This window comes from Channa argus, chromosome 6, assembly GCF_033026475.1.
Source record: "Channa argus isolate prfri chromosome 6, Channa argus male v1.0, whole genome shotgun sequence".
NCBI classification, from domain to species: Eukaryota; Metazoa; Chordata; class Actinopteri; order Anabantiformes; family Channidae; genus Channa; species Channa argus.
This window is the reverse complement of record NC_090202.1, coordinates 27090503-27113226: the sequence shown is the minus strand read 5'-3', so window position 1 is coordinate 27113226 and position 22724 is coordinate 27090503. Positions and strand designations below refer to the sequence as shown.

General features: G+C 38.8%; 1 protein-coding gene across 4 annotated transcripts; it reads left to right on the top strand.

Moving 5' to 3' along the window:
* The first annotated feature begins 259 nt into the window (after nucleotides 1-259).
* On the top strand, nucleotides 260-22564 carry LOC137128647 (uncharacterized). 4 transcript variants are annotated; one of them, XM_067506987.1, is made up of 10 exons: nucleotides 260-495; nucleotides 9554-9731; nucleotides 13840-13946; nucleotides 15863-15948; nucleotides 16446-16692; nucleotides 17280-17395; nucleotides 17500-17611; nucleotides 18110-18311; nucleotides 19169-19498; nucleotides 19811-22563. In XM_067506987.1, the coding sequence occupies exons 2-10, from the start codon at nucleotides 9619-9621 to the stop codon at nucleotides 19947-19949; spliced, it is 1452 nt and encodes a 483-aa protein (XP_067363088.1). In that variant the 5' UTR covers nucleotides 260-495; nucleotides 9554-9618; the 3' UTR covers nucleotides 19950-22563. The 4 variants fall into 4 exon arrangements, with proteins under 4 accessions (XP_067363088.1, XP_067363092.1, XP_067363089.1 ...); XM_067506991.1 differs by having other exon boundaries at nucleotides 16446-16668; nucleotides 19811-22561; XM_067506988.1 differs by having other exon boundaries at nucleotides 271-365; nucleotides 19811-22564.
* Nucleotides 22565-22724: the final 160 nt, after the last annotated feature.

The following is a 22724-nucleotide window of genomic DNA, read 5'->3' as shown; positions in this document are numbered from 1 at the left end:
AAGAAACTTAATAAATCTCATAATTTTTAAGGTTCTGTCACAGTAAACAAGTCAATGCTAACACTGAAAAAACAAACAAACGAAAAAAAAAAGATTTGAGGATTTGCTTGTCTGTTAGATTCCTGTAATTCTCCTCCTGCAGCCTGTTGGATTCATCACTGGTTTTTTTATGCATAACAAAGCAGGTTGGACACATTGAGTGGTTTCTTTCCGCATATTTGATGTTTGATATCAATCGCTGGTGAACGGCCAGATAAATACACATTACTTATGAAAGCTGATAATAGGATATGTACTTAGGACTTTGATATAATAGTCATAAAACTAGATCGCAGTTCTCCAGAAGCAGACACATCTCTGATCAGGTTGGTCCAGTTGCCAGTGAACAGCACCTTATTCACAGCTTAGAGCTTTTTTACAATTCTGGGAAATAATTTCTGTGGAAAACGAAAATTACAAACATCAGATTTTAACTTGTTCGCTTGCGGAAGAAAGGTATGTGACAGCCTCCGTCTTACAGTGTCAATTAATGCTTTAGAATCTGTGTAATTCATGTGATAGTGTAACTGAGAAAAAATTTTTAGAAATGGAAATATTTACACTTTCTAACACAGCACAGACACAGGTCAGATGTTAAAACCTTTGGTCATTTCTACATCATCTGTATGATCAGTAAGTGTTTGGGATCTCAGGAGACCACATGCTTTGAATTTTCGAGCAATATTTTGTCCTATTATTGCTCAATATATGTGAGCCATGTGTGTTTTTAACCATTTGCTTTCAGTGTGTGACAGGCAGGTATTGCAGGTTTCGCTTTAACTAATCGATTCTTTTTAAGTTTCAACATTCAATATGTTGTCATTTTATCATATATATGTGATGTGACACTTACAGTATTTACAGTCAACTTCAAAAATTACTTCCTTTTTGGAGTTGGGTGTTGACACGACATGACCTTAAGGAAGTACTGATTTTTAAGGAAAAATTTAAGATTTTTACTAACCCTTGAAAGTTACAGTTAATCTTGGCTTTAAGTGTTTTGTACATGATGTACATGACGGGGAAAATAAAAGTCCAAAAACAGGAAGTGCACTGGGACCATGACATTTCCCTTTTCAGCACTTTGATAAGCACCTGTGAACCTGGAGTGACTCTGGGTCACTACTGTGTGGGATGATGTGCTGTTAGACAATAACTGACCTTGGAGCAGTTCTGCAAACACCTCGAGACAAAACATGTATATGAAAAAGTACACTAAGTACAAGTTGCCATTATAACTAGGTAAAACGCTCAGAGTGAAATACAATCATTTAATCATAGTTGATTTTCCATCACACGTTTAGATGTACTGATGATCTCATTAGTGACATAGTACAGTATTGTTCAAAATAATAACAGTACAATGTGACTCACCAGAATAATCCAGGGTTTTAGTATATTTTTTATTGCTACATAGCAAACAAGTTACCAGCAGGTGCAGTAGATTCTCAGAAAACAAACAAGAGCCAGCATTCGTGTTATGCAGCTCCTAAGGCTGTGCAATTGGGCAATTAGTTGAAAGGGGTGTGTTAAAAAAATAGCAGGGTGGCATTCAATCCCTGAGGTCGTCAATTTAGTGAAAAAACAGGTGTGAATCAGGTGGCCCCCTATTTAAGGATGAAGCCAGCACTTGTTGAACATGCATTTGAAAGCCTGAGGAAAATGGGTCCTTCAAGACATTGTTCAGAAGAACAGAGTACTTTGATTAAAAAGTTGATTGGAGAGAGGAAAACCTAAAAAAACTGCAAAAAATTATAGGCTGTTCAGCTAAAGTGATCTCCAATGCCTTAAAATGGAGCAAAACCAGAGAGACATGGAAGAAAACGGAAGACAACCATCCAAATGGGTCGAAGAATAACCAGAATGGCAAAGGCTCAGCCAATGATCAGGTCCAGGATTAACAAAGACAGTCTGGAGTCACCTGTAAGTACTGTGACAGTTAGAAGACGTCTGTGTGAAGCTAATCTGTTTTCAAGAATCCCCCACAAAGTCCCTCCGTTAAAAAAAAGCCACGTGCAGAAGAGGTTACAATTTGCCAAAGAACACATCAACTGGCCTAAAGAGAAATGGAGGAACAATTTGTGGACTAATGAGAGTAAAATTGTTCTTTTTGGGTCCAAGGGCAACAGACAGTTTGTGAGACGACCCCCAAACTCTGAATTCAAGCCACAGTACACAGTGAAGACAGTGAAGCCTGGTGGTGGAAGCATCATGATATGGGCATGTTTCTCCTATGGTGTTGGGCCTGTTTATCGCATACCAGGGATCATGGATCAGAGGTCATGTTGCCTTATGCTGAAGAGGACATGCCCTGAAATGGTTGTTTCAACAAGACAATGAGAATCACAGTCCTGGTTCCAAAGTCCCCTGACCTTAAACCAATCCAGAACTTGTGGGGTGATATCAAAAATGCTGTTTCTGAAGCAAAACCGAGAAAATGTAAATGAATTGTGGAATGCTGTTAAAGAATCATAGAGTGTAATAACAGCTGAGAGATGCCACAAGTTGGTTGACTCCATGCCACACAGATGTGAAGCAGTTTTAAAAAACTGTGGTCATACAACTAAATAATAATTTAGTGATTCACATGATGCTAAATCCTAGAAACAAAAACATTTGTACAAAATAGTTTTGAGTTTGTACAGTCAACAGCAGACACTGTTATTTTTTTGAACACACCCCTTTCAACTAATTGCCCAATTGCACAGACTTAGGAGCATGAATATCATGAATGCTGGGTTTTGTTTGTTTTCTGAGAATCTACTGCACCTACTGGTAACTTGTTTGCCACATAGCATTAAAAAGCCTGGATTATTCTGGTTAGTCACATTGTACTGCTATTATTTTTAACAATACTGTAGGTCTGTATGTGAAATGCAAAAATGTTTGGTCAAAACTGGAATGGGCTTGTAAAAGCTTTTATTTTGATGGACGAGTCGTGTGACTAGAGTTGGTGAGGGGCATCACGGTGGCATTATGGGTCAAGCCAACGCTGATACAGAGGAAAAACACACGGCCTCAAAATAACTTTATTCTGCTCTTGGTTCAAGAGGCGCACGCGGTAACGTTGCTCTATTCATGTTGATGTGGTTTTGTACGAACACTAGCCTGAGCGGTTTTGACTGGAAAACATGTTTTCATTTCAAAAGTTGTATGTGCTTTTATTTCTTGTAGTTTTCACGGCATCTAATGAGAAGAGAGAGAGTGGAAAATAAATATTCAAGACATCTGTATGATGCGTGGGCAGTATTTCTTTGGACCAGTGTAGCTACACCCATTCTGTATCGGAGCTGCACCAGGACATGTGCGTCAGCCGCAACTTTAACACCATTATTTTTCTTTAAAAAGAAACTTAATAAATCTCATAATTTTTAAGGTTCTGTCACAGTAAACAAGTCAATGCTAACACTGAAAAAACAATTTGCTTGTCTGTCAGATTCCTCTAATTCTCCTCCTGCAGCCTGTTGGATTCATCACTGGGTTTTTTATGCAGAACAAAGCAGGTTGGACAGGTTGAGTGGTTTCTTTCCGCATATTTAATGTTTGATATCAATCGCTGGTGAACGGCCAGATAAATACACATTACTTATAAAGGCTGATAGTAGGATATGTACTTCGGACTTTGATATAATAGTCATAAATTAATTAATAATTAATGCTTTAGAATCTGTGTAATTCATGTGATAGTGTAACTGAGAAAAAAATTTTAGAAATGGAAATATTTACACTTTCTAACACAGCACAGACACAGGTCAGATGTTAAAACCTTTGGTCATTTCTACATCACCTGTATGATCAGTAAGTGTTTGGGATCTCAGGAGACCACATGCTTTGAATCTTCGAGCAATATTTTGTCCTATTATTGCTTAATATCTTTGGGCCATGTGTGTTTTTAACCATTTGCTTTCAGTGTGTGACAGGCAGGTATTGCAGGTTTCGCTTTAACTAATCGATTCTTTTTAAGTTTCAACATTCAATATGTTGTCATTTTATCATATATAATGTGCATTCAGTTTCTCTCTACACTCCACATAGCAATAGGGTCCCAAGTATCACTCACCTAACAATATTGACTTGCTTTATTTTGACAGTTTACTCATATTGTGAGACTTTCTGTGTTTAGTGTGCTCATTGAACTGTCAAATATTAGTATATGTGCTTTATTGTACTGAAAAACCTTATTATAAAGTTTTCCTTTTTATATGCCTGTGGTTTTGATTTCCTCCCTGACGTGACATTTAAAGTATTTACATTCAACTTCACAAATTATTTCCCTCATAATTATAGCACAGCTCAGGAAGTAATACCGGAGGGGTCCAGGGGGCTCCTCTGGACACAGCCTGACTTCTTATTTAGCTTTTTCTCCACTGCATAAAAGATGGTCGATGCCACCGCAGAACATTTTAGTACCATTAATGATCTCCTGGCCTTTCCTGTGAGGGCCACTCCAGTTTTTTTGTTCAGTTGAACTACTAGGATCAATACCTATAAATTACAATTGAGGATAGAAATTATTAATGTCTCTTTTCACCTGCCTGGCTCCAGTTCAGCCGTTAATATTGTTGGTATGAATGTCATTCATGAATGCTACCAGGAATTATTTTGTGAACATGGCTCCAAACTTTTTAAACAACCATTTATTAAACAAGTTCCTTGGTATGGGGCGTTGTTTTTTCAACAGGTTCCAATGCAGCCAGAACTAGAAGTCACCTGATTGTTAGATTTTTTGCTGTGTGGAACCAGTCCTGTTTCATGCCCTACCGGTTATGCCCATGCTAATAATTTAAATGTAAGTCAGAGAGGAAGAAACAAATCAGGGTGCGGGATAAACTAAGGCAAGTATAACAAAACACTCACTGTACTGTGGTACATTCACACTGTTTCATTCTGATTCCTGGTGAAGACAGACCTTAGTTATGGTTCTATCGAACTCTTTAGTCCTTGTCTTGATACGAACCTGACGGACTAGACCTCGCTCATCCTTTATTGTGTGAAGAGGTAGGAGGTAGTGTCTTGGCAAAAATGACTATCTGGTCCTAGATACCTCGAGTGTAATCAATAAAGAAGCTTCAACATCCAGGACGTCTTTTAGGGTTTTATTATCTTGCAAGAGAGAAGTTCATCAACAGAGTTTCAAGCCTCCATCCTATGCAGTTCTAAACTTCATACGTTACACATTCGTTTTATAACCTTCTGTTGCTGGGTAGAACATTCTCCACCCTCAGGACACTGCCCCCAGCCTTTTTCTCCTTTTATGGAAACCATTTCCTGTCACGGTTTTGGTTAAGGGAAGGCCCCTAGAGAGGAGACAGGACGAGGGATGAACAAAAAATAGGTTTGACAGATACTTAAATGGTGAACAGAAGTCGCTCCTAACAGGAGGCTACTAGAAACCGGATTCAGAACAGATACAGACCCAGACCAGCTATCCAGAGGACCCGAAAATGAGGGGAACTAACAAAGTAGAAAGTAGGATAACAGAAGCAAATGTAGACAAGAAGAGGGGAACTTAATTTGCCCAAAATAAACAGACTCAGGGATAAATAAGACCGGGAAATGAAAGAATAAAACCTAAATGATCATATGGGAAGGCTAAGAAAACTGGCAGATAACTAAACAAATGAGACTCATAAAACCCTAGTAAACAGTGGAGAAACTAAAACAAATAACAGGAATAACAATAACTACTGAACAGGTAACACAAGTGGAAGGCGACGGAAACTAACTTAACAAAATACACTTCAGAAACATGGGAAACAACTACACAACTGAAGGGTGGGTGAAAAACACAGGAGAATAACTAAAATCAAAAGAAACCTAAAAGTTTAAACAAACGAACTCACGGAAAGAAGCCAAGGAGATTGACAGAATATAAAACATACTAACAACTGAACAAACGTATTAATGACTATAAAACAGAGCACGACCTAAAACACAAAAAACAAGTTGAGCCCACGAAGCCAAGAAAGTCCAAAAAACACAAAGTCAGGTTTTTCCAAAATGCCAGAGTCAACTGTGGGGCTGGTGAGGGTAACAACAACAGCATTGGCAATGAGGATCTAGCAGGGGGGATCCAGTGAGGGGAAGACTGGAGGAGGAGGAACACGAACGTAAAGCTGGGCAAAAGAACCAGGCACAGGAAGTAGAAAAAAAACAGGAAGTGCACTGGGACCATGATTTTGCCCTTTTCAGCACTTTGATAAGCACCTGTGAACCTGGAGTGACTCTGGGTCACTACAGTGTGGGATGATGTGCTGTTAGACAATAACTGACCTTGGAGCAGTTCTGCAAACACCTCGAGACAAAACATGTATATGAAAAAGTACACTAAGTACAAGTTGCCATTATAACTAGGTAAAACGCTCAGAGTGAAATACAATCATTTAATCATAGTTGATTTTCCATCACACGTTTAGATGTACTGATGATCTCATTAGTGACATAGTACAGTATTGTTCAAAATAATAACAGTACAATGTGACTCACCAGAATAATCCAGGGTTTTAGTATATTTTTTATTGCTACATAGCAAACAAGTTACCAGCAGGTGCAGTAGATTCTCAGAAAACAAACAAGAGCCAGCATTCGTGTTATGCAGCTCCTAAGGCTGTGCAATTGGGCAATTAGTTGAAAGGGGTGTGTTAAAAAAATAGCAGGGTGGCATTCAATCCCTGAGGTCGTCAATTTAGTGAAAAAACAGGTGTGAATCAGGTGGCCCCCTATTTAAGGATGAAGCCAGCACTTGTTGAACATGCATTTGAAAGCCTGAGGAAAATGGGTCCTTCAAGACATTGTTCAGAAGAACAGAGTACTTTGATTAAAAAGTGGATTGGAGAGGGGAAAACATATAAAGAGGTGCAAATAATTATAGGCTGTTCAGCTAAAGTGATCTCCAATGCCTTAAAATGGAGCAAAACCAGAGAGACATGGAAGAAAACGGAAGACAACCATCCAAATGGGTCGAAGAATAACCAGAATGGCAAAGGCTCAGCCAATGATCAGGTCCAGGATTAACAAAGACAGTCTGGAGTCACCTGTAAGTACTGTGACAGTTAGAAGACGTCTGTGTGAAGCTAATCTATTTTCAAGAATCCCCCACAAAGTCCCTCCGTTAAAAAAAAGCCACGTGCAGAAGAAGTTACAATTTGCCAAAGAACACATCAACTGGCCTGAAGAGAAATGAAGACAGTGAAGCCTGGTGGTGGAAGCATCATGATATGGGCATGTTTCTCCTACTATGGTGTTGGGCCTGTTTATCGCATACCAGGGATCAAGGTTCAGTTTCCATATGTCAAATACTTGAAGAGGTCATGTTGCCTTATGCTGAAGAGGACTGGTAACTTGTTTGCTATGTAGCAATAAAAAACCTGGATTATTCTGCTTAGTCACATTGTACTGTTATTATTTTGAACAATACTGTAGGTCTGTATGTGAAATGCAAAAATGTTTGGTCAAAAGTGGAATGGGCTTGTAAAACGGTGCTCTATTCATGTTGATGTGGTTTTGTACGAACACTAGTGTGGGAGGTTTTGACTGGAAAACATGTTTTCATTTCAAAAGTTGTATGTGCTTTTATTTCTTGTAGTTTTCACGGCATCTAATGAGAAGAGAGAGAGTGGAAAATAAATATTCAAGACATCTGTATGATGCGTGGGCAGTATTTCTTTGGACCAGTGTAGCTACACCCATTCTGTATCGGAGCTGGACCAGGACATGTGCGTCAGCCGCAACTTTAACACCATTATTTTTCTTTAAAAAGAAACTGAATGAATCTCATAATTTTTAAGGTTCTGTCACAGTAAACAAGTCAATGCTAACACTGAAAAAACAAACGAAACGAAAAAAAAAAAGATTTGATGGATTTGCTTGTCTGTTAGATTCCTCTAATTCTCCTCCTGCAGCCTGTTGGATTCATCACTGGGTTTTTTTATGCAGAACAAAGCAGGTTGGACACGTTGAGTGGTTTCTTTCCGCATATTTGATGTTTGACATCAAGCGCTGGTGAACGGCCAGATAAATACACATTAATTATGAAGGCTTTTAGTTTTTAAGATAAGATGAACCTTCATTCATTCCACAATGGGGAAATTTGCAATGTTACAGCAGCAAGAATTGCAAGAGTAGTGAAATTTATAAATTAAATTATGCACAAGAACTAAATTGCATGTAAGGTCATAATTATAGCACAGCTCAGGAAGTAATACCGGAGGGGTCCAGGGGGCTCCTCTGGACACAGCCTGCCTTCTTATTTAGCTTTTTCTCCACTGCATAAAAGATGGTCGATGCCACCGCAGAACATTTTAGTACCATTAATGATCTCCTGGCCTTTCCTGTGAAGGCCACTCCAGTTTTTTTGTTCAGTTGAACTACTAGGATCAATACCTATAAATTACAATGGAGGATAGAAATTATTAATGTCTCTTTTCACCTGCCTGTGTTCCTTCTTGGAAGAATTGTTATAGAACTCAGCGTGATGAACTATCTCAGTTTAATAAATGCCGGCATGGAGAAGAACACATGGATGTTGGTGTCTTCTTCTGACTTGTATCTCTCAAACCCCTTCTATTTGTACTAAAACCCAAGAAAGGAGCCACCCTCATAAAACATGACTATAGAAACCAGGTGCATGCAGTTGACAGTCATCACTCTTGTCCCTATCTAGGTTCTCTGAAGATGTCAGTTGAGAAACAATAAAACCCTTTCATTGCACCTTCTTGTAGATCCTGTGACCCCAGGACCCACTATCTACTACATTGCTTTGGGCCTTATAACACCAAAGTGCCTCCTGTGATCTTAAGCAGTCCTCTAAACATGACCCAACCTGTGACTTCTTGTCCTCTTTGTGACCTCTTCAATAAGTCCATCTTGGTTGACTGTTTGCCAATTATCTAACCATATGACTAAATTTACTCAGCTGAGCCGTTAATATCGTTGGTATCAATGTCATTCGTGAATGCTACCAGGAATTGTTTTGTGAACATGACTCTGAACTTAAAATGAGTATGAGTTTGTCTCCCAGTCCCAGGCTGCGTGGGAAACTGAATCCCTGGTGTGTGCTACTTGTAAGTCATCACTAGCCGAAGTGTTTGTATGTTCTCCCTGTGTGTATTTGGGTTTTCTGCCACAGTCTGGAGACCTGCTGTCAGTGTTCATAAAACCAGAGTTGCATCTTGTGCACTAATGGTGCAGATATGGAAACACAGTACTGTTTGTTGTTCACTGGAAGCAGACCCCTGCTTTAACTAGTCCCTCTTCATGATAAAGTCTCACAGTCAGACGGTTTCCTTTGATAATAGCTGACAGGCTATTTTGTAATTTTGCTTTAAGACAAAATTGGTCAGTTATGTCCTCTGTCCACTGTGGTGTGGTGAAATCCACTCTACTGTATATTCTGGTTCTTTCAGCATGGACAGAGGCCCTTATTCCCCATTTCTTTCTTTATTCAGAAAGTAACTGAACTCCTAACAGCTTTAAGGAGCAGATAATATTGACTCAATCATTTCTACCTGTCCAGGTTTCTCCATCTTGATCAGAGATGCATATCTGAGCTGAAACCAGCAGAAGGGAGAAAACATCTTCATGATGGGCAACGATCTTCAAAAGCCACATCAGCTAAAGAAGTTCAAACACTGGATGGTTATCAGTTTTGTGATCACTATCCTGTTCCTGATCTTCCTGATCTGGCTCTACAAGTGGGTCACATTACCCATCTACCTCACTTTGATAGAAAATAACAGCTGTGTCATTTATGATGGGTGAAGTAGACAATGCAACCACTTGTAGTCTTGTAGTAAAAATAGTAAAAACGGTCCAACTTCCTGAAATGTAATATTAGTCGTAATATTGTCGTGTTATAGTCTTACTTATTCCTTTAGTCTCCATAAAAACTGTTGACAGCACAGGAGCAGAAAAAGCAGTGAATGTAGTTTCAGCAGCAGAACTCAAGTCACGCATTAATAAAATCAGAACTATTTTACTTTGAAAAGCTTCTTTTTGTGTATTTGTTCCTATATGTTTTAAATCTAAACGTTTTCCCCAAATTCTACATATTTCACGAGACAAAAATCTGCTCTCACAATAAATGAAACTTTGCAGTGTCAGCCGGCTCTTATTCGCTTTGTGCTCATCCTGCTGACAAACTAACATTTAAACTAGAAATGACAGCAGATCAAATTTCTTGAATAATCAATGTAATCAATAATTGAATTAATGTTCTGCAGACACGGGTTGGTGAAAGCAACTCCTGATTCAGTTCTTGATTATGGTGATATTATATACATGCATGTTTCCAAGTCCACATTGAAAATCCTAGATCAGAAATTCTGCACAGGGTGATCAGGTATTGGCACAACTAGAAATTTACTAAATGCAGCTGATGGCACAGACTTGATATGCAAAGAGATGATTAGCACAAAATTCATTATCTCTGCATCTGTAAAAACAGTTTTTGCCAAATAATTCATCCGATGTTTTGTTTCCTCTTAAATGATAAGATTTATGACACTGACACTTCTTCTTCCTGTCTCCACAACACACGCACACACACACCAAAACACACACACATACACCTACACCTATCAGGTACACAGTTTACAAAAGTAAAGCAAAGTACAGAACTCCTACATGTAGTAAAACTTATATATTATATATTATGTTATATATTTATTATAATTGACATAACATCTCAAATATTAGCTCTTATAAAATAATCTCTAGCGACTAGAGTTTCCTCATCTTCTTCTTTTCCTTTGGGCTGTTCCCTTTCAAGAGTCGCCACAGCGAATCATGTGCCTGGCAGCTCCAACCTCAGCATCCTTCTACCGATATATTCACAGTTTCTCCTCTGAACATGTCCAAACCACCTCAATCTGTCCTCTCTGACTTTATCTCCAAACATCTAACATCAGCTGTCCCTCTGATGTCCTCGTTCCTGATCCTGTCCATCCTCGTCACTCCCAAAGAGAACCTCAACATCTTAAGCTCTGCTACCTCCAGCTCTGCCTCCTATCTTTTCTTCATTCCTCTGTTTTCCAGAGCAGACCTCCACCTCTCTAGATTTTCCTCCACCTGCTCTCTGCTCTCACTACAAATCACAATGTCATCTGCAAACATCATAGTCCAGGGAGATTCTTGTCTAACCTCATCTGTCAGCCTGTCCATCACCAGAGCAAACAAGAAGGGGCTCAGAGCTCATCCTTGATGCAGACCCACCTCCACCTTGAACTCCTCTGTCACACCTGCAGCACCTCACCACTGTCTTACAGCTCTCATACATGTCCTGCACCACTCTAACATACTTCTCTGCCGCTCCAGACGTCCTCATACAATACCACAGCTCCTCTCTCAGCACCCTGTCATACGCTTTCTCTAAATCTACGAAGACACAATGCAACTCCCTCTGACCTTCTCTTTACTTCTCCATCAGCATCCTCAAAGCAAATACTGCATCTGTTGTTCTCTTTCTAGGCATGAAACGATATTGCTGCTCACAAATGTTCACCTCTGCGCTTAGCTGAGCTTCCACTACTCTTTCCCATAACTTCACTTCAACTTGTTTGGCTCATCAGCTTTATTCCTCTGTAGTTGCCACAGCTCTGCACATCTCCCTTGTTCTTAAAAATTGGTACCAGTACACTTCTCCTCCAGTCCTCAGCATCCTCTCACTCTCCAAGATCTTGTTAAACAAACTAGTCAGAAACTCTACTGCCACCTCTCCTAGACACTTCCATACCTCCACAGGTTTGTCATCAGGACTAACTGCCTTTCCACTCTTCATCCTCTTCAACGTCCTCCTCACTTCACACTTACTAATCTTTGCTACTTCCTGCTCCACACCAGTCACCTCTTCTACTCTTTGTTCCCTTTCATTTTCCTCATTCATCTACTCTTCAGAGTTCTCCTTCCATCTTCCCATCACAGTCCTGGCACCTGTCAATATATTTCCATCCTTATCTTTAATCACACTAATCTGCTGCACATCCTTTCCATCTCTATCTCTTTGTCTCACCAACCTGTACAGATCCACCTCTCTCTCTTTAGTATCCAATCCATCATACAAGTCCTCATATGCTCTTTGTTTGGCCTTTGCCACCTCTATCTTCACCTTACGCTGTATCTCCCTGTACTCCTGTCTACTCTCTTCAGTCCTCTCAGTGTCCCACTTCTTCTTAGCTAACCTCTTTCCCTGTATACACTCCTGAACTTCCTCGTTCCACCACCAAGTCTTCTTGTCTGCTTTCCATTTTCCAGATGACACACCGAGTCCCCTCCTACCTGTCTCCCTGATCACATTAGCTGTAGTGGTCCAGTCATCTGGAAGCACCTCCAGACCACCCAGAGTCTGTGTCAGCTCCTCCCTGGAAACTGCACAAAAATCCTTTTTCAACTTCCACCACTTTGTCCTCTGCTCTGCCTTTGTCCTCTTCATCTTCCTCACCACCATCAGTCATTTTACACACAACCATCCTATGTTGTCTGGCTACACTCTCCCCTACCAATGCTTTACAGTCACTGGTCTCTTTCAGATTACAACGTTGACACAAGCTGTCGTCCACCTGAGTGTTTCTACCTTTGCTCTTATACGTCACCCTGTGTTCCTGCCTCTTCTGGAAGAAACTGTTAACTACAGCAATTTCCATCCTCTTTGCAAAGTCTACCACCATCTGTCCTTCTGCGTTCCTGTCCTGAAGACCAAACCTGGTCATCACATTCTTATCACCTCTGTTCCCTTCACCTACATGTCCATTGAAATCTGCACCAATCACCACTCTCTCACCTCTGGAGATGCTCTGCATCACTTCATCTAACTCACTCCAGAATTTCTCCTTCTGTTCTAACTCACATCCTACTTGTGGGACATAACCATCACAACAACATTGAACATCACACCTTGAATTTCCAGCTTCAGACTCATCAGCCTGCCTGATACTCTTTTCACCTCTAGAATTTTCCTCACAAACTCCTCTTTTAGAATAACTCTTACTCCATTTCTCTTCCTATCTGAGCCATGGTAGAAAAACTTGAACCCTGCTCCTAAGCTTCTAGCCTTGCTACCTTTCCACCTGGTCTCCACCTGGTCTCCTGGACAAACAGTATGTCCACCTTCCTTCTCTGCATCATATCAACCAACTCTCTAGCTTTCCCTGTCATAGTTCCAACATTAAAAGTCCCTACTGTCAGTCCTTAATTCTTAGGTTTCTTCTTCCCTCTCTGCCTACAAACACGCGATCCTCTTCTCCTTTTTTTGACTTCGACCAACAGTAGTCCAATTTCCACCGGTACCCTGTAGGTCAACAGCACCGGTGGCGGTTGTTGTTAACCCGGGCCCCGACCAATCCGGTATGGAAGTCATTGTCATGCTTTGCATTTTTAGTTTGTCATGTGTTTTATGTCGGATGCCCTTCCTGACACAACCCTCTGCATTTATCCAGACTGGGGACTGGCACAAGAAGACACTGGCTTGTGTCCCCTTGCCATTGCATTTCCTCATCTTGTACCGCCACCTAATGGTTTAGTGGACTAGGACTTTGCTTTGATGTTTTCACCTTGACTTAGATTCTTGCTGCCTTGTACCTCACTTGTAAGTCGCTTTGGATAAAAGCGTCTGCTAAATGACTAAATGTAAATGTAAATGTAAATGTAAATGTAGTGGCAATAACAATGAAAAATTAGCAGAACATGTTCATAATCAGCGTCCTCATTCTCCTTTAAGTTTTCTCTGAAATTAATTTTCATATTTCCTGTCTAGTAAAATGTGATCAGACCATGTGACCTCACAAATCATTTGTTGTGGACTTGCAGGCCTGATGTGACTCTCCAGTTCTCGGTGCATTACCACAGCCCAACTGATGCACCTCAAAACAAAGAACAATCCCCACCGCCTCAACAATGTGGTCAAAGACCAAATGGTAAATAAACCATCACTGAAGTGTGAATGTCTGTTTGTTCACCTGCTAATATTCAATGTTCACTCAAGTTTTACAGTATAAATGAAATATATTACCTTTAAATTCATGAAAAGTGTAACAGCTAAGAACAAATCCTAATGGCAATGATCAATGATTTGTTTAAGTGTCACAATAGGAAGATAGGAAGCCACCACATGCCACTGAAACATGAAATTATATGATTTCTTCATCAGCAGAGTGATACTGAGTGGGGTTTAAGAATTAATGGTAATAACATATTTAAAAGATTCTTAAATTTAAAACTATGATGTATAAAGGTAAATTGTGAAATGTGTGGATTAAATGCAGACTCAGTCATTCTGATATTACCTGTAGCTATTTGAGGCACATGGCAAATGTTACACAAGTGGATGGTGAGGCTTAAAATATACATTTTTTCTATATATGTTTTTCAATAATATCAGGTTTTATTCTGTATAGTCAGAGTCTCATTCCATATATTCATAATCACTGCACGAAGATGAGAAGTTAAGGCGATGTGTAATCATTACTCATTTAATTGATGAGTCTGCGAGGCTGCATTAGGATCTTAATTAAAAATTAAAACAATTTTCATGTATTTTCACAAAATATTTAAAATATGCTAGTGCCAAAATTCTTTAACAATGTTTTTCTCTTAATAGAGAAATTTGTTTGACCTTTAAACTTAATCAAAGTGTTTTTTATGTCTAAACATAACCACATATGGGTGTCTATAGTCAAAGGTCTGTGGTGTCGTGTGTGAAATTGACTTCGTTTAAAGCCGTTATCTAACTTGACTTGTCATATCCTGATAAATTATAGGTATAATACACAATTACAGCTTGGGACTTATTTTAATATATAAATATTTTCCCATCATTCCTCTTAATTATTACAGTTTGATAATAACAATCTATTTATTTATAAAGCGCTTATCAAAGTGCTGTACAGTAAACATATTTTTTTTTAAATAAGTAAAATCAGGGTCAATATAAAATCAAAGGAAAAGCACAAAACAAAAATACATGCGGTGACTTAGAGAGAATATACTATTTATACTAAAACAATAATCAGGACGGGAGGAGATAAAGTATGAATAATATTCTCGGCATCATTAGAATTTAACAAATCTGTAATCTTTGCAATATTCCTAAGATGATAAAAGCAGGACTAAACTAGTTTAGTGAAAGGAGGCTCAAAACTCAAGTTGCAGTCAAATAAAACACCAAGGTTTCTAGCAACTAGCTTAACGAATTTTAATAAAGGTTCTAAGGATGGAAGTATATTACTGGAAATATTTCGTGGTCCCATCATGAGAAGTTCTTGTTTATTTGAATGTAATTGAAGGAAATTTAAGGACATCCAGTTTCTAATTTCGGATAAGAAGCATTAGGGAGATACAGCTGAGTGTCATCAGCATAGCAGTGAAATAAATTATATGTCTGCGTATAATATCAACCAGTGAGAGCATGTAGAGCGAGAAAAGAATTGGACCTGCTAAAGTCAGCAGGTCACTAGTTAATGCAAGATTTTAAGACAGTGGATAGTGTTTCATTTGATTCTGATAACATAATTTAATTTATACTTTATGGAAAATTATCGTGACAACTTTTTTGTAGGTCAGGCTAAAGGTGGAGACACAGAAATGTAAAAAGAAAACTTCTTTATACATGAACGGTGCTATTTTACAATGTCGCAGTGGATGAAGTTGTTGCCCAAAATGTCCAGTTCAGTGTTTGTCTTTGTTTTCTCTTTCAAACAAGAAATGAACTTGGTGACTACAACATTATTCTTGATAGAAATGTCAGTGAAAACCACAGAAATATATCATGGGTTGTAGTAAATATGACTTTTGTGTTACCACTCTAATTTAACATTTCGCCCTTGTCCTTTAGGACAGAAGGTGTCTCTTATGGCAGTCAATGAGACGAAGACAGTACTGGTATCTGCCTATCAAGAACACAGAAAAGGCAAAAAAGAGGTCAGTGAAGAGCACTATCCACATGTGGTGCTCTGCCCCTCTGAAATGCTTCTTTTATACCCAGTCATGTTACTGACCTGTTGCCACTTAATGTAATTCAAAATGAGATCATAATTTTAATGAAATGGTAAAATATTTGTCGTTACATGTTACACATTGTCCCAACTTTTCTTGAATTGGAGTTGCACTTTAAAGCCAGTGAATATGTATATGTAATGAAATTACATTATATTGTAGAAATCTGTTTAAAAGTCTTTTTCTGTTAATTAAAGTTAAAAAAAAAAATCTAATAAGTTTGTAGACAAATAAAAAGTGAAAACTTTATTGGGACCAAAGGTAGATAGGAAACAAAGCAGATAGAAGAGAAATTGTAAAAAAAGAATTTAATACCCATGAGACAAACTAATTACAAGGGTAAAACATTGAGTCATTTTTTAGGCTCCCCTTTCTCTCAGACCTCTATTATGATCTTTCCTTCTGTCTACTACTCAAACCAGGTTCGTGTTATCGCTGTGGTTCTGAGGAACGAGAACGTAGCCTACCGTTGCCTACTTTGTTGCCTGGATAAATTGCTCATCTCTGAAGGTGTCAGCAACAGCACCATTCACCGTGATCACTTTTACTTTGCATACGGAACTGCAGACATCATGTGTCCTCTTCCTTCAGGCTGTGAGACCACGTCTCATATCTCTTTGATCTCTTCTGCGGCCAAAGCTGAAGGTACTGAAGAGCTGCACATGTCAGGTATTTGTTGTGACCTTCAGTCACCTTGGATCATGCGCTGTAGTCATTTTGGGTTATGACCGCTGCAGGTATCTACTGGGTATTTTCCTGATTGATTAATCTTTTCCTAAAGAAAGGTCAACAAAGAAAAGCATCAAATTCTTACAGATGAAAATCTGGGACTAATGAATGTTTGGCACTTTGCTGGAAACATTGACTTATATATGACAGATAATTATAATTTGCTGTAGTTGCTGATACTTTTCCTGCCAACTGGCTAATTCATGAATTGCATCACCTCTTAGTTGCTGATGACCATTTATATTTCTTGATTTGTCAGAAAGAATAACATGAAAGTGTGACAGCGGTTAAAGTGCTGACTCTCTATAGAAATATCTAGAGATTAGCTTCATCTCATGCACCATTTATGTTAGCTGCACATCAATTTATTTCTTAGGTTTAATATTTTATTGTAATGTTTGCAGTGCCTGTCCACAGACATGAACAGCTGGCCTCTTACATGGTGCTGATTTAATTCTACTGTTGTTCAAACTCAACATAATGGGTAAAGACCTGCTCCTCTCTGGTTCTTTTCTTTGGCCTTTTAGAAAAAACATGTAACAGTTTTTTGGAGGTGAAGAATCAAAAGGCAAAGAGTGACTCCTTTTCTTACAACTTCACCGTCTGCGTCTCCACCATGTTTGATTTCACCAACGTGCTGCAGGTAACATCACAGAACACAGATTACACAGTAGTTATTTATGAATTAGTAATTTATTTATTGAATTATTTGTAAAGTCTTCTGTCCTTTCCTCTATTATATTGTAGCTGGTCCAGAGTTTGGAAGTGCTGCAGTTACTGGACGTGGACCGAGTGGTTATTTATAAGACCAGCTGCAGCAAAGAGACGCAGCTTGTACTGGACTACTACACTGAAAAGGGTAGAGTGTGGGTTTTTTTCACACTTTGTGATTGTGTTGAAATGGAATTTTAATACTACGAGCAAAGCTAACATTTTTTTTCTCTGCACCATGTCAGTGAAGGTTCTCAGTCATCCAGGTTTGGTTATGTGAAGGTTGAGTCACGTCAGCTGGACTTGTTTTTCTTTTTCCTCCGCACCAACTTCCCTCCTCCAACTCCTCAGGACAAAGTTCCTGTGAGGATTAAAACAGTTGCACCAAGAACAATAATACAATTAGCCAATGTCCAACAGTCCCCTACGATCAACGGGATTTATATTTACCTACAGAATGACAGAATGAGTTTATCAGAGTTAGTTGATGGAAACAATTGCTTCCTGTTTCCAGCTCCTGTAGGATTAATGAAAGCACAGAAACTGAACTAGAAAAGCTTCATACCTAAAGTGGCGACTGTAGACTGAGAAATAGGTTTAATCTACCCGATGTGTCTGCTAACATTTCTCAAACTTTTTTCCTCAGGTTTAGTAGAGGTCATTCCTTGGTCCTGGTCCAGATTTCTGAAAGTTTCTCGAGGCTTTATGCCTTCTCGTGATCCTGGTGACCTCCATTACTATGGCCAGATTCCTGCCCTCAATGACTGTGTGTACAGATACATGTACAAGTCAAGATATGTGGCCCTGCATGACATTGATGAGCTCATTCTGCCCCAGTCAGTCAAAAGGTAGGTTATGGGAAAGGATGCATAAGGTTTCTTATGGTGCTTTTACTGCAAACTGACCACATAAAACACAACATCAGAACACAGAAAAATATTTTTTAAAGTTTAAGAATTCTAAAGTAATGCATTAAATGAGATCAGTAGATTTTCACAGGAATATAAAGTAAATGTGTAATGTTCTTATGCAATATTCAGTTAAACAAACCCCCTGACATTTAACTGACACAAATGTTGCTAGAAACACACACAAAACACAGCATATAAACTCAGCACTGGGAGATATTTTCGATAACCACCATGCTGTCTGTTAAGCACATGAATTGTGATGAATAACTTTGCAGTTTATAGTTTAAACTACTTTGTGTAATGCAGTAATGTAATGTCATTTCTTAGTAAATCGACAAATTCGTTGTTTATTCATTTCAATCAAAGGTGAGTTTGAGAAACATTGGCAACCGATTGTACGACCTACTTCAATTACAAAACATCTTTGCATATGTGAAAGGGTGGGGTATATAGGGACCCAGGGGGGAGTGACGGCAGAGGAGGGATAAATAATAACAGGATTTATTCAACTGAAAAGGGAAATGAACAAAAATTCCCTCCAAAAGGGAGGATGGGAAAAACACCCACTTAACCGAAGGACAAACAAACCAAGCTAAAACAAGGTATCAGGACTAAACGTAAAAGAACACCAAACCTCAGAACAGGAACTTGAACATAACTTTTATAAATCACTTTACACACATCTTTATTTGTTGCCAGCTTCATTATAGCATTTTATGGGGCAATATGATGCATTTATTTATTGATGTTAAAGTAATAACAAATGTAAATTTGTTTAATTTTTCTGCTACCAGCTGGTCAGAGCTGTTGCCAATTCTGGAGGGGAAATATGGAGCTGACAAGTGTTACATGTTTGAGAACAATGTGTTCCCAACCACCATCACAAAGACTCCTCCTGCCCCCCAAACTCTGCCCACACAGAGCCCCGACTGGCAGAATGTGTCTGGGGTGAACATCCTGGCTCACCTGTACCAAGAACCCATCATTAAAGAGACTGAATACATGCAGTTTAAGATCATCGTCAACCCCCGAGCTGTGTTCTCCACGAGCGTCCATGGACTGCTGGAGTCACAGAAGGGCTGCTCCTGGGTCGACAGGAATATAGCACGGATGTACCACACAAGGTAGTACTTGTACGTGTAGTACTTCTCCAGTGTGACTGCACAGTTTTTATGTGTGGAGAAAATTCAAGTATCTATCAGAAAAACAACCAAAATAACAAATTTTCTCTGTCATCTAAACTGTCATCTAAAAGGGAAAAGTGTTTCTGTAATCGACCTACACTTTGTAGTGTCCCTGAACACAGAAGCAGACAGGGGGTTTCATGTCAAGAATCAAAAGGATTTGTTGCATTTTGTATTTATATTTACATACAGGCACATGAGGCTGGAGGCCCTGTAACATAACTGTAACGTTTCTGCTTTCTGTCTGTGCAGAGCTCCGAGACAACCCAACCTGACACCAGAACAGCTGATTTATAACGACAGACTGCTGAGCTACAGTGACCGACTCACACCAGCTGTCACTACTGTGCTCAGAGAGAGTGGACTTTTATCAGAGGACAACTCCCACTAAAATCTGTCTGTATGTCAGAAAAATTGTTCCCTATACACTGATCAGCCACAACATTAATACCACCAATTGGTTTTAGGAGAAAAATAGCTTGCTGATGTATATATTTTGGGTGAACCACCTGTCACCACATAAAGTGGTTACAATCAGCTCCGCCTATACCGACAGTGACCTCTGACCCGTATTTTTTAATTACTGTCCGTTTTACTATATTTGCATTATTATTTTTTAAAATACATAGTGGATTACATTTTTAAACTTGAAATAAAATGCAAATAATTGCCCTGTACTGAGTAAATCATTATCTGAGTAAAAGCATTGAAGTGGTACTTGTAGTTGGGAATATTTTAGGCCAATACTTCCACTTTTACTTGTGTAGTCACTTTGTGTACTTCTGCCTCTGGACACATTGAACCACATTTGGCTGTGTAGCTACAGACTGCTCAGAGTGACCATGCTGACCCTGCTCCTCCATCACCTTATTAAGATCACCAGTATTAATATTGTGGCGGATTAGAAGGTGACAAAACGTGTAATGTGACAGTCCAACCCTGTCTCCTGAAAGCTATGTTGTAATTCTCGCTCAAGGTCAAGCAGAGGTGGGAAGGTGAGTTAGAAGAAGACAGTGCGACACAAAGCCTCGGAGAGAATTTTTATTCTGTTGATGTTTATTTTAATCTTATAAGTGCCTTATACACATGGAAGTGATTTGGAAATCAGACTGTGAGTGAGTGAGTGAAAGCGGTGGTCGACATTTTGCCTATTGAATGATTCTGAACTTCCATTTTATGGTAATGGCTCAGAAAGCCCAATGTACCTGCTGCCAAAACAGAACTGCGCTGCACTGAATGTCAAAAATGACAGATTCTATCACCGTCCATCCAAATGTAATAAACACAGAGATGTTTCAGTCTGGCCCACGGTATTAGACAGATCCTACAGAAACTGAATGTTGAAGCACCTTGATTAGATTGTATTACTTTAATAACATGGCATTTAGTTACAAATCTATTAATTGAACAGGTCCTCTGGTCTTTAATGGAGGATACAATGGAAATTACTGCTCTTTGTCTTTGCAATTTGGGGTTAAATTACAATAACATTTTGCTATAGCACCTTTTGCAGACATAGTGGACTACAGAGTGTCGTTTTTCATGTGTGCATCATGTGACTGTGGTTAGTTCTATCCATAACTGTAACCGCTTATCCTGTTTGGGTTTTATTTTTATTTATTTCTTTGCGTAATTCTTGGGTGATTGATCATAGGTAATTTATTTTCAGCAGGGCTGAGACAATGAAACATGTCTGTCTATTCTGATTCTATTTTTCATATTACTTGAAATGCACTTCGATCTGAAAGTGATCTGTTGTGCTGTAAGATTTTGGTGCTTTTTAATAAATTAGTTTTACTGTCATATGTTGTTGTGAACAGGGTTATTTAAGGAAAATGCTGCAATATGACGGACTTCTTTGACATCAATCAAAAACACATCAAACTCAACCAAGGTGATATAGGTCTATGCAGAATCAATAATCAAACATCACCACACAATGCACAGCTGTTCAGCCAATTGTTCACAGTGGTCATTTGTAGTATTGCAAATAAAAATCATCCAATGCCGTTTTTCCCATAAACAAGATCAACAGAGGGCTGTAGATCAGGCTGCCATCTTGTGACCATCAAACCTGTCGCTTGTGTTTGGCTGAATAATAGTTTTAAAATCATTTACATTTACATCATTTGATGAAAATGGAACAAAGCTAACGCAACACTCATCTACTGACCTACTGTAGCAGCAGCACTGAATTACTGTGATGCATTTCTGAATCACGACAGAAATGTAGAACATTTGCAACTCGCCAACAGAAAGGCAGGGGATCCTCACAAGATGATGCACAAAATCAAACATTTTACATAAAATTCAGGCCAGATGTTTGAAAGAATGGGGAGCATCAGAGTAATGTTTATGGCAGAATGAAGGAAATGCAAACTGGAAGTTGTAAATAAGTTTTTATGTATAACTTGACTTGTAACTTTATTAAAGGTTTTTATTTTGACCACTGGATGGCAGCACACATGATTTTGCATACAATTGTCACAACATATGTATAGTTAAACTGATTACAGTTTATTATATTGTAGTTCATAGTGTCACAATCAATTTTCATTGTTTAGCCACCAATGGTAAATACAGTAGTAAATGTCCATTTATATAGCGCTTTTATCCAAAGCGCTTTACAGTGGAGCTTGTCATTCACCCATTCACACACTGATAGCGGTGGCTGCCATGCAAGGTGCCAGGTCACCTGACTCACTGGGAGCAACTTGGGGTTCAGTGTCTTGCCCAAAGACACTTCGCCACTGACCCTGTGGCCCGTGAATGACTGCCTTACCACATAAGCTAAAACTAAAACAAAATTTTCAAAATAGGAACCATTAAAAGTGAAAGCAGTTTTTTTTTTTTTCAAATGAGCTTCCCGTTGGCAAGTGTAAATTAAGGCGAGTAAAATGTTTTCAAAGTGCTTTTAATTGCAGGGCTATTTAAATGCAGAAATCTTTTAATTTTCATCAAATATTAGTCCAAGCCAAATCAGACACTGTCCTAATAGACATCTAGTAAATACGATTATATAGTAAGTCTTCAGATTCACCAGTATTCAGATTCTTTACATTAGATAAAATACTGTACCATTCAATAAATGTACTCCATTATATGTAAATGTCCTGTATTTTTGCTACTTAAGGTGAAATACAGTATAATCAGATAAATGGTACTT

Coding starts and splice junctions, on each gene's coding strand:
- LOC137128647 (XM_067506988.1), top strand. CDS start 9,619: ATGATGGGCAACGATCTTCAAAAGCCACATCAGCTAAAGAAGTTCAAA. Junction 9,732..13,839: donor TTCCTGATCTGGCTCTACAA/GTGGGTCACATT, acceptor GTGGACTTGCAG/GCCTGATGTGACTCTCCAGT. Junction 17,612..18,109: donor GGACTACTACACTGAAAAGG/GTAGAGTGTGGG, acceptor TTTTTTCCTCAG/GTTTAGTAGAGGTCATTCCT.